Here is a 12,988-nt window from a genome sequence, read left to right as displayed (position 1 = left end):
ACAGAAGACAGAGAGCAACTGTGTTGAGAAGTCTTTATACAGTTGTGGCAGGGCAGGAAGTTTCGACTTACTGGTTTTCCATCAGAAAACATTCCTTCACTAAAAAGACTGTTTTGCAGGAGAGTGTTTTCAGTCCAGTATACCCATTTATTCTTATATATATTCTTATGGTGTATGTAAACAGGGCAGAAACAATTGTGAATTGAGTAAATATAGTAAACATCTGCTATTATTTGTGTAGGCATAACCTTATCTTAAACTTTGATTCAAAAATTTTCCATTTCCTTTGGTTTTACCAGCAAAGGACTAATCAGAAGATCATCCCAAAGAAAGTTCTGGGGGAAGTGCAAGCATTCACTCAATAAAGGGATGTTGCATTAAGAGACATCACCAGTGTTGTACATGCAGATATAGGAAAAGTTCCCCAGAGACAGGAGGATTTGGGAACTGTGGTGTTCAGAAAGCCTGCCAGGCAATAAGTCAGGAACCAGAGATCACTTAAGAAGAATGTGAAGAGTGAATTAGTTTTTAGGTAGACCTTAGTTTGCTGTTGGTTATCAGGGCATAAAAACCTTCCTAAAAATTGCCATGTGTTTCATTCCTATTGTTGGAGATTGTACGCTGTTTGAATTACTTGTTCTCCAAGAGTAACAATGGAAAATGACCCAAAATAGTCTGCAAATGAAGAGACACAGAATGTACTCTCCATGAGCTGGGCATTAGGCAGTGAAGCTCATTTGCAAACTGTGCAGCTCACTTGGGTACAGTGAGTTGGAACTGTGAATTAAATTCAGCTGGAGTTATGTGCGTGCTGAAGTGTGGTAAAAGAGATAACAGGGTAAAGACTAGCCTCAGCTAGTAGTAATCGGTGCCACTGTTTGGATATTTTGTGACACTGATGAGCCTTTCGAACAAGGCTTGGTGCAGTCTGAGGTAGCTGTGGGTAGGCTATGGATTCTTTATGCCTGTTTCTCTCACAATAACTTCTCTTTCTCCAGCCAATTTGGTCTTTATGGGAGGCTGAAGCTTGTCACTGATGAAAACAGATGCAAAGGTGATGTTGGATCATGGGAATCCCTTATCTCCCTCATTCCTCAGGGGTATGAAACCCCTTACCACAGCACAGCCCCAGTCCTCATCTACTCCTTTCCCAGAGTGCATTAACCCTTATGGGCACAGCAGCTTTTCTTTGGCATTTTGGCTGGATTGAGGAGGGAGTGCTGATAGCAAGAAGTAAGGATGATGGCTGTGGCCTGCTTTCAGGCTACCCCAGCTGCCAGAGCAAGACCTTGCTAGTAGTACCACCCTTAAGGAGATGGGTGGGAGAGGATATGAGGGGAGGGCCCAAAAGCACAAAGGGGCTGGGCTGGGTCCTGCAGTGAGCCATGATTATCATTATAGATGCTCCAATAGATTGAGCTTCTAATCATTATGATATTGTGTACATGTGTTGTAGCACTGCTGTGGTGTCCTTTACCTCATCCATGCCTGTTACTGGCTACAGCATTGCTCTTCAGTGGCCAAGGAGAACTAGATATTCCATGATAGAGTAGCTGGGTCCCGGCCACAGAGATCTTGAGCAATCAGAGGTGTTCCACTGATCTCCCAGGTTGCTCTTACAGTAAGACCTTGCAGGTTTGGCTTAGTGACTTGTAGCACTGATTATTAAGAAACTGCTTAAATGACTCTGATTTAAAAAAAAAAAAAAAAAAAAAGGCATGTGGATGCTATAATCGGAAGAGCATTCATCCTTGCAAACCAAATTAAATTACAACATCAAATAAGGAAAGAGGTATTTACAGTAATGATACATCCAAGATATTCCTACAAATTGATTCCTTCAAATAAATGGCTTTGCATTATATTTCCATGTATATTAACCAATTTCTTTAAAAGTCAAGCCATTGCTAGGCACTCAGAGATGCTTGTTAGTGCAGACTTGTGTTACAAGCAAATAGTGCTAGTTTGTGGTATTTGTGATTTGAATCCATATTTAATCAACTAAAAGAATTTTATTGAGGTCTTTTAATACTTATTTTGAAATTATCATTTTTCTCAACTTGCCATTTATAATAAACTTCCAAAGCTGTACTCCACTTCCCTTGAGAAATCTAGTTTCCTCCACTGTGTGTGCCCAGCCTCTTATTGTTACATTATTCAGGAGCACAAGGCAGCCAGCATGGCTTTGTTTTGCCTGTAGCAAGAAGGCAACAGTGTATTTAGTTCTGACAAATATTGCCTCCCCTTGCATTGGCAAAGAGGAAGTGTCTGTGGCAGCAGATTTGATTGCAAAATTGAGAAATGTACTCGGATCTAAATCCTGGATCTAACAATCCAAATATTGTATGGCATACTCTGATCTTCTGGAACTTGCTGCTGCCATAACAATCAAATGATTATGGCTTAAACTTTGAAAGCATTTTATGTACTGTATCAGATGAAATCAGTGTGTATTTTTAGCTTTTGACAAAAATATCTTGATGAGCTGGAAAAGCCTGCATGATAACATCAAAACTTTTAATTTTAAAACAGGGTTTTAAATGGCATTGTCTTGTGGTTAAAGGGTGATCAAGAAAAATTTATCTGTGATCTTCCTAGCTGTATGAGAAAGGATAATTGCTCAACCTTCAAATTGCCACAGAAACACTATTGGGTTATAAGTGCTTTTTCTAGGTGGCTGGGAGTCATTTACAATTAAAGATTTGCTGACCTTGATTTCAGTGGTATCTTTTGACCCTTTCTTCACCACAAAATCCCTGTTTATCATAGATGCAGTCCAGCAAAATTTTTAAAACATATGTGTAATTTTAAGCCTGACTGGCCTCATGGCCTTCACTAGAGCCATTTATGTGCTTGAAGTCATATGTGCACTTGAATACCTTGCTGAACCAGATCTGTGTCTGCTCTTTAGGTCTGAATATCTTTGATAACATATTTATGTGCGAATCCAATTAAAACTTGTTTGTTTCATTTTCCAAAAAAAATGCCCACTGTTTTGCCCTCTTTTACCTGTTTCAGGGCAGAAGCCTGCTGATGCTGTGTCTTCATATAACTAATATATTTGTATTTGTACAGAAAGGGGAACAATAACAAAAGCAGTACAAAAGAGTACTACTCCTGTGATCTGTAGGGGTTGGGGCAGCTTCAGAGTCTATCTAGACATGTGCTACCAAGGACCATCAGGATTAAAAGCAACTTTTTGGTGACTTAATTATGCATCGTAAAGCCAGACTGCTGTTATCTCAGTTCAGACCCCTGTACAGATCAGGTTTGGTAAGTTCATGTAAAAACTCCCTGCAAATGGTTTGTGTAATTATATTCATTAGGACAAAAGCAGGTGGGGATGATTCCTCTCTCATAGTTATGTGGGGTGAGTAGAGAGTGTGAGGATAAAGATAAACTTGCTAGGAAATTTTCAAAGTAACCCAAATGCGAGTGGGTAAAGTCGTATGCAGCGTGCTTAGAGTTAATACAGCTGTAGCGGCTCAGAGCCCCGGTGCCTGCGATGTGATCAGGCAGTGGGAGAGCTCTCTGCTATTGGTTGGAAGGGGGGGAGGGAGGCAAAGGAGGAAAATCCACCGCTTCATTTAGGCAGTGACGACTGGGTTGCTGTGCAGGATGTTTCACTCCTGGATCTTTGGGGTGATACAGATGCTAAAAATGGAAATGCTTTTTCTCTCGGCATCATTGCAAGCAAGGTGTTGTGGATGGTGGCTCATCCTGGCCTTCATCTTCTAGTGAGGCTACCTGAGGTGCTTGGAGGCTGGAGAACTTAATCGTACATAATATTACAATTTCATGCTACTTTCTGTTGTCCTACCCCCCACGCTTTCCAGCTTTTGGGCTGGCTGACTCCACATTCAGTTACAGCCCTTTGTCCTTATTGGCATTTGCTTTTGTTATCTGGACACATCAAATATGACACCCTTTTGGGCTATTTTATTCCAGAGCAATAGCTTATATACGTTAGGATATATCTGCAGATTGAGCAGGCCTAGTCAGGCTTTCAGTGCATGAAAGACACAACAGATATGTTAAGCATATCAGGCAGAGAACTGCAAGAAGCTTCTGCTGGGCTAAGAAATGATGCTGTCAGCTAATGCTGTTCAGAGAGAGGGTGAATTCAAATTTTCTGCAAAATATCTGAGCAACTTGGCATTGTTTGTGGAAGCTACGAGGGAGGGAACTGCAGCTGCTGGTGTCACAAGCTGCCCAGGGAGGCTATGCATTGGGTAAGGTTACTGTATGCCAGTTTTCCCGGATGCAATCTCATTTTTTTCCATTTAGGATGCATTTTAGGATGGATTTTGGTGGAGCATGTTGTTTTTCTGGTATTTCTAGAAATATATTAACTTTCTTCTGATTGGGTCGTTACTGAAGTCATACTCCAGTGCTTTCACTGAGAAATGGCTTCCATACAGCTGAAATTCTGGGCATGGCCACAAAACATGTTAACATGCATTGCTTTACATTTTTTATAAGAATTAGTGCCTGTCTAATCTAAGGTTTCCAGTCTTCCTTCAGCTCAAAAATAATTCCACATAGTCAATGTTTTTGTGGTATGCTTTTCTTTACATCATATGTGCATATAGGACTGGCCAGTCATGCATTTTAACTAGTACACTGCACTGCACTTCTCTCCTTCATTATGCTGGCACAGCTGAATGTGTGGCCATGCAATGAATAGGAGTAGGGAAGAATGGATTTTATGACAAAAATAAAGACAGTAAAAGAGAGCTGCAGTGACTAGGGGTGCAGAGTGTTAGACCCAGCTGTGTAGCCAGAGGTAGGAATGGTAGGAACCATTACACCAGATTTTTGGGGAGGGTTTTCAGGTTTTTGTGTACACAAATTTGCTCTTGCATATGGTTGTGAACTGCCAATCTTACCTTGCAGCCCTTGTATTTCCAGCACTTGCTGTTCTATTTTTCTATTCACCAGCTTGGGTTGGTGCAGATCATGCTTAGTGTGATATTAAGATCCTTCCTGTATATGGTGTGTGCTGATGAAATTTAGCCAAAAGCTTTAATATGTGTCATGTAAGCCTGAGAACTTAAAAGACTTTTATTTGTGGATTTTGGGTGAACAAATGGTCTTCTTTTCTTAGCCCAGCCTTTTCTGCTTTCTATTTTAGGAAGAATATAATGATAATTACTAGCTTTTTATGCATATACCTGATGGTTTTGCCAGAGGAAAAGCCAGATTTAGTTAAAAGCCATCTTAGCATAATAAGACAATACTGGACTATTGGCTTACTTTGATTTTAGACATTCACCATGTCTGTGACATTAGCAGAATGGAGATGATGATGTTTACTTTTGCAAAACTCTTCAGGAAACCCCAGAAAGAATAAGTAAAAGTCATTGCTGCTATAGAGGAACTCATGCATGTTATCAACTCCCTGTATAACACACAAGCACCAGAGTGGTCAGTCCAGAACCACCACCTTTGGCTTGTAAGAAGCAAGTAAACAGGTAGAGATACTTCATGGATTCCTATTTCCTCTGTGCATCTGCTTTTGACATCAGTCAAAGACAAAGATACTGGACCAGGTGGACCTTTGGTGTAAGGACAATCTTCTATTCTGACTTTACTTCAGAAATTCAATTAGAAACCAAAGTGCTTAAAAAATCTCTTTTTTGGTTCTGTATCTGAGAAATTTCAGCTTTACAGAAATTTCCTGGATAAAGCTAAAAGCAACATGGAAAGCACTGTAGAAACTTTGGAAGGATTGTTGTAACAGTGAGTGTAGCACAGTCTAGCATGACCCAGGTCAGGAAATGTGGAAGCTGGCACTAGAGAGAAGCATTATTGTTAAGAAGCTGAGAAATGAGTGCTGTTTAAAGCTGCTCCCACTGCGATTGGAGGAAAGATCCCATTTGTTGTCACAATAGGTAAATTGCATGGTTTCAGAACGAGCATAAAAAAACTCAGGCTGGAAGGGACCTGAAGAGATGGTGTAGCATCCCCCCAAAACCAAAGGCAAGATCAGTGTACCCAAGCCATCCTGACAGATGTTTGCCTCAGCCCCGTGCTGGAAATTCCAGAGCCTCCCTGGGTGATTGGTTCCAGCGTTTGCTATCCTTGCAGGGTGGCACAAAGCCTTGAGCTGGCACAGAAGAGCAGAGGGATCCATTACATGCTGTCCGTCCTTGTCATTCATGATTTCAATTTGTTACATTTGTCCTCTAGAGCAAAGTCATCCTGGTATTAAGACATCTCGGGGTTGCTTTGAAACTCCAAGTCACGTCATCAGGCTGTGACATGCATTTTACCACAGGGTACCATAAACAGGCTTTCAGGCTCTTTTTTAAGGGATTAGGGAGAAAAAATGTGCTGACCAAAAGAGAGACATGCTGCAAATGGTGACCTGGATAGCAGGAATGCACAGTATATATTTGGGACTTGTCTTGGCCTGTTATCCAGCAAATGAAAAGCTTGCCTTAGCATCAGAGGGCTTGACTGTCCTGTCATTGTCCTTGTGATAATAAACTTGAACTAGATTTTTGCAAGGTATGGTGTTACCTGGGCTGTAAAACCATGAGGAGGAGAGGGTTTTCGGGCTGTACCTGTTCAGTGAACTTCAGCAGTGAAGCCATGATGTTCCTTTCCCTGGTGACTGGGCTTGAACTGCTTTGATTGCGCTGTTCCTGCTGGTCTTTGGTTGATGTTGGAGGAATGTGGAGAGGATGTTACATTCACCAAAGGAGTTTGGGGATAGTAAGATCGGGAGGAATTTAGCACTTTGTTTTAGCTGTCTGGTCTGTGGCTTTCCTGTCTGCCTCAGTTTGTGAGTGTTCCCTTTCTGCCTCACTAGTTTTCCAGGCCTTTGCTTCCCACAGTTCCTCTATCCCCAGAGGCTGGACACAGAAGTCGTAGCAGAAGCCTACAGTTCAGTGCTGGCCCCCACATCAGTCTCTTCAGATCTTACCGTGTATTGAATTGCCCTTTACCAGGAAATCTCTGAGTATTTGATATTTGAATGGAGAGGAACAGGAGCTTGGGGCTGAGCCAGAGGTTTCTGATGTGACATAAGACACTGTGACATCCTCTGAGACAGAGGGCATTCAATGTTCCAGGCTTTAGGTTTGATTTCTACCATCAAAGGGTCTTTCAAAATCACAGGGAAAAGTGAGCATTGATTACCCAGAGTGAGAGTCTTTATGCCTGTTAGAAACCATGAGAACTGCTGTTTTCCACACCTGCAGGTGGGGGAGAATATAGCCTGTCATACAGCATTTACTGCTGTCTTACTACTGCCACCCTTGCTTTGGGCCCTAGCTGTAAAAATGGTCTCTCCCCCAATCCAGGGTTGTGATGGGCCAACGCCCATGAACCGGGTGAACAGGTAGGGCTCTGCTGCCACCCAACGGGGAAATGCGGTGCCTGAAGAGGATGGCAGCCAGGGTGCTCCTGATGATGCTCATCCAGGCCTACTTATGTAATGTCCCTTAAGCAATCAAGATCTTGCTGAGAGCAAAAAGAGGAAAACACTGATTCCATTTGAAGATAGGTACGCTTTTGAGTGATGGTTTATGTAGTTCGTTCCTAACACATTCTAAAGTTTCAGCAGAGTGCTAGGCAATCTTTCAATCATAAACAGTATAAAAAACAGAAGAAGGACTTTACCTCCTCTGCTGATTATGTCTGCGATGGTGAAGACTGAATCTTCGTACAGGACCTGTGAAGTGTCTGAGGGAAGCAAGACACATCTTCGCATTGCTGTGTAATTCTCCCTTCTGGTTACCAATTGGTAGGTGGTTAGTGAGGATTAATGAAGCAAGTAACTGACAACAAATACATGTCTGTTTATTTGCAGATTGTGCTGGCTGTGGAAGAGATATAAAAAATGGACAAGCATTGCTAGCTCTGGATAGGCAGTGGCACCTGGGATGCTTTAAGTGCAAGGCCTGTGGGAAGGTCCTTACAGGGGAATACATCAGCAAGTAAGTAGCCTCTGCATCTCTTCTGTCATCTTGTCCTGGAAGGCATAGTTGCATGAGTTCTTGTTGCCAAGGGGGAAAAGCTTGCAGCAAAGTTCCCCTTTGGAAATCCTGTTTTCACCACCTTTATGTATACACCAACATCCGTGCTCTGAGTTGGGAAATAGGGGTAAGTGAAAAGAGTTAGTGAAAGGTGATGTTTACCAGTAGGAGGCCATATTTAATACCAGTATGAAAGGGGTATATCTCCATGACCCTACAAAGGGTTGGATGAATTCTTGCATATGTTTCCTGTGTTGCCCACATACAGCTTTGTGCCATTTTCTCTAATTACTTTGCTTTCCAAGTTGTGATCTTGAGAAAAAAGTAGCAACCTGTCCATTGCTTGCCTCTGCTAGAGAATGGAGTAAACATGACAATGTGATTGACCTGTTTCTCATCTCCAGATAAGAAACTAGAGAAGAGAGTTTTGAGCATAAGGAGGTGTGGAGGAGGAGAATGGGGAAAAGTGTTTTAACAATAAAATAGGGGGAATGAAGCTACAGTGTCTGTTTCAAATATATAAGAAGGAGAAAATGTAGGGAAACAGAGTCTGTTTCACAAACCTGTCATTAAGTGCAGTAGTGGATACAATATAAATAAAAAACTTTAGCATCTATGTTTTCTCAAAAGAACTTCTGTGTTGGTGCCTGAGAAATTCTCTAAGCTGACTACAGTGTTTCTACTTACGTGTTTCTCATTCATACCAAAAAAAATCCATAACCTTAGAGTTAAAAGTGACTGCTTTTGCTCCTTGCAGACTACCGAAAATTTATTTACTGAAGTGAACAGAAAATATATGCCTATCATAAAGACCCTGATCTCCACTCATCCCCACAGACATAGTTCCACTGATTTCCCTGGAATTACACCATCTATAGCTATAGAGAGTCAGTTCTAATGAATGAGATTTACTCCAGTGGTTTGTGCTGAATGCATTTCCTTGATGGCATTTTAAGGAATAATTTTAGGAAGCACTGATGAGAATATGATTTTTTTTCTTTCTTCTTTCTTCTTCTACACAAAAGTTCCCTGGAATTCTTTCCCATTTGCCCCATGCTGTTGGTAGGTGTTCCAGACAGAAGACAAGGGAAGAGCACAAGTCATGCTGTAACATGTTTATTAAAAGGTTATTTGTATTTTATGGATTTTCTTTTTCAGAGATGGTGCTCCTTATTGTGAAAAGGACTATCAGGTTCTTTTTGGAGTCAAATGTGAAGCATGTCACCAGTTCATCACTGGGAAAGTCCTAGAGGTAGGTATTTTGCAAACTGGAGCTGAAGAATTGGGCCATGTCCTATTATGTCCTCATGCAACTGCAGAGAATTCAAAAGTTCTCACAGGAGAGTTTTACTGTTGATTTTAGAACAAAATTGCTAATTTTCAGAAATATTTTCAGTGTTTTAGCTCAAGTGACGGGTAGAAGTATGTGGTAGAGAATAAATTGCACTAGTTTCTAAGGATTTGTGGTTTCTATTATTTTTCCTTTTAATGTTGATGTGCAAAGTCTGTTGTATTTCTGACTCTGTGCTAGATTTGATACATTTATAGAAGTAATTTGAGTGTCAGAATCACCTTCGTAACCATAAATATTCTTAGTTGTATAGCCATGAAGAGGAGTTAGTAATATTAGACTTCTCTTCTCAAATGAGGCCAGATGATATGAATGATGCTGAGAAGGTGACAGGGAGAAATGTGCTTGAGAGGGAAATAATATGTTCAGAAACGAGAAGGCACAAACGGAAAATGTCTGAACTGTCTGTTCAGTTGATTGTTTGTTTGGATCCTCATTCTTCTTATTGAGTCTGGACAAATCTTTAGAGTTGTGTGTCTTTTGTTGTCAGCACTGATCTCCATCTCCCATGGCTGTGACTAGTTCCCCTTTGTTCTGGGATCCTTGAACTGTGCATGGATCATCATAGAAATGGAAAAAGGGCAAAAATGCAGAGGACCTCCTTGTCCCATTATCATTGAGATATGAGAAGCAAAACTGTTATCTCCTTTCCACATACAAAATTGTGTTCCATGGAAAGAACCTGAGCTTTGGGCTCAGGTCTGGAGCCAGACTGTATGGCTTGGTTCCAGCTTTAGTAACGTTTAATATTTCACCTTGCCTGAAAAAAAAAACTTTACACAATAAAGCTTGTGACAGAAACGGAGAAGCAGGAAGAACTTCAGCTACAGATGTATTTTTTGAAGAAACAGGATGTCCTGTTCTAGTGAATAATAGAAAATAGACCTTATAGTGTTACAGAGATAAAAGCACCTGGAATCCACTAGTGAGTGTGTATTACAGATTCTCTTCTCTGTGCACCATTGCCTACAAATATAAGACTGTCTCATTTGAGAAGTTTTATATTTGTCGTCAAGTGGTAACAGCTTGTGTTTTTTAGCTCTGGCGGCTCCTCTGGTTCTGTATCCAGGATATTAGCCAAGATGGTAGCCAACAAATGAGTGACTAAAAACACATTTGGACACCCAGAGCACTTGTCACTGCTTCTACTGATAGGAAGTACAATTTTTCATTTAGCCAGGCTTTTAGTCTGCCTCCTTTGCAGTGTATATCTAATTCTTTCAGAGACCCACATAGATAATTAGTGAGAAAAGTCTGGATTTTCCCTAAAGTAGGAAGACTGCATGCCTGGCTTTTATCTAGTGGTCTGCTTCATCTCCTTATCTACTCCATCTACTGATGAGTTTTTCAGTTTAGTACCATGTATTGGTGATGCATAGTTGGGATGGGAAGCACTATAGGAGAGCAGTAATTGGATTTTTGAGATCAGGAAACATAAAATAATTCTAAAAAGACTTTAGATGCTATTCCTGCTGTTATTGTATTATATTAAACGCACATGATAAGTGCTAAAGCCTACAAGCAATGCAGTCTGTTCAGAGGCATGGAGATGAAAATGATAAAAGAGTTACTGGAGACTATGGAGATCTGATAAGAAATGAGCTATTTCTATTCGGAGTAGAGTCTTTTGAGCAGTGGCTGTGAATACAGAAAGGCTGCACTCTTGTTAATTTGGAACGATCTTGAGCTGTATCCTTTCATAACTGAATGATCTGAGACTAAGAAGAAATTAGTTCAATTGAACTGGGGCTCAGCTGTCCATCATAACCTAAGCTAAAATTCAGGTTGTCAGAGTCTGTCTTTGTGTCCAAGACAGAACTTTGATGCACAGTTGTTTTGGCCTCTGAGGCTGGTTTCTCACCCCATGTTTTTTTCCTCTTCTGATGGGTATTTATTATCAAAAGAAAAGACAACATTTTGCCAAAACATAGAAATGAAACAGGTGTATACCTCTTGCAAGGATCTACCTCTTGTAAGGGTCAAAATCAGAGGAAATAAGTTAGATAAAGATTTTTCCATTTGGCCTAGCCCCTGCAGAATCAGAATATATCAGTGAAATAGAAAGAGACTCTTTGAATGGTCTTATAAATACATGGGAATATTAATCATGCTAATTTCAGGGCAAGACTGTAGAAATTTTTGCTTGAATATTATTTGTGGCTCTCATTGAATATCAGAGGCACAACCCGTAATAATACAGTAGAGGGCAGCACTAGGTCTCAATATGCAACTAAGACAAAGCTATAAAGCCTGTAGGAGTTGAATTACTCATATATTGCATCTCTTTCCTGATCTGTTTAAATGATATTTGAAGGCTGACTGCTGTCTGCAAGGTGCAGACTGGACAAGTCCTTGGAGACCTTCACCTGAAAATTAGTACTGTATTGTCAAGGAGGCCGTTCGGAGATTGGTTTTAACTGAACTATGGTATATTTTAGCATCCTGGATAGTCCATGAATTCTCCAGATACCAGATGCAGGAGAGACATTCAAGCACTGCCTGTCGTTAGGTAGCACTTGAAAAAGATGCTTAAATGATGAAGTTGAGCGACTAACATTCAATAATTAGAGGACTGTCAGAACCTTGGGCTCCTCCTAGAAACCTTTTACACTGTCAGAGATGCACAGTTCAAAAAAGGGCAATGTTAATGCCTCTATGTTAGAATAAAGTAGCTAATAAGTGGAAACCTAGGTTGAGAAAATCATGTGTCAACATGTCCGTCCCTTTGGAGCAGAAAATGTAGTTTAAAGGGTGGGGTCAGAGCAGACATGAATCCTCTAGTAAGGAAGGAGATGAGAGATCAGAAGCAGCCACAGAACCGAGAAGAGAGTTAACAGAATAGAATGCCACAGTCCGTGCAGTGCTGCAAACACTTCAGAGGCAGGACAGTTAACAGTCGTTTTAGCCTGTACAGGGAATCACAGTCAACCTTTCAGTACCCCTGAAGTATGCGATTTAGATGAATCTTGAGACCCTCGCAGGAGGGTTACTATTTTCCCCCTTTGTTTTCTTAAGCAGTGTTTCTTTGGGAAAGCTGGATATTTTTTGGCAATTCATATAATGTGAGTTGTCCCTTGTCCCACTGTGTCTCTTGGGAAAATAAACCACATTCTTGGTGTGAAGTAGCACAATTATAGGAATAGTCTAAGCAGAGGTTATGTCATCACTGACCAGCCAGAGCTCCGCCTAATATCCGGTGAAAAAGTACACATTGTATTTTGTCTTCATTAATAGAAATAATATTAGTAAATTCACTAATCCATAGCTTTCATTTTATTTGTCAGTAAAAGAATTTGTTATGTCAGGACATAATTCACTATTTCATCCCATCTGAAGAGATTGGATAGATTAGAAGAGATTGGAGGAAAGTATGTAATTCATTGTATACAAACATTTCCCTCTAATGGATCAGAAATAATAGGGAGTATGCCCTTGTGGTGCTGCTTAATTTTCCGCTAATTCTTGTTTTATCTGGGACAGTTTATGGAAAACCAGGAAAACCAAAGAGAATGAAAACATGAAGCTTAGTTTTGTTCATGGAGGCTGGTGGTAAATATTTTTTCAGTAAGGAGTTAATTTTTTAAAGGAAATTTGAAATATTTTGAAATTTTGCTGGTTTGCAGCTCCTGTTAATTTTAGTGTATTGGTATTG

At 40.5% G+C, this 12,988-nt stretch overlaps 1 protein-coding gene across 1 annotated transcript in view; it reads left to right on the top strand.

Annotated features, from left to right (window-relative positions):
- Window positions 1–12,988, top strand: part of ABLIM1 (actin binding LIM protein 1) — a 147,525-nt gene that overhangs the window by 63,106 nt on the left and 71,431 nt on the right. Inside the window, exons 5-6 of the mRNA XM_067300285.1 lie at window positions 7,820–7,946; window positions 9,144–9,237. Coding sequence (XP_067156386.1) covers window positions 7,820–7,946; window positions 9,144–9,237 — 221 coding nt within the window. The remainder of the gene's footprint in view (window positions 1–7,819; window positions 7,947–9,143; window positions 9,238–12,988) is intronic.

This window comes from Apteryx mantelli, chromosome 7, assembly GCF_036417845.1.
Source record: "Apteryx mantelli isolate bAptMan1 chromosome 7, bAptMan1.hap1, whole genome shotgun sequence".
Taxonomy (NCBI): Eukaryota; Metazoa; Chordata; class Aves; order Apterygiformes; family Apterygidae; genus Apteryx; species Apteryx mantelli.
This window is presented reverse-complemented; position numbering and strand designations above follow the sequence as displayed.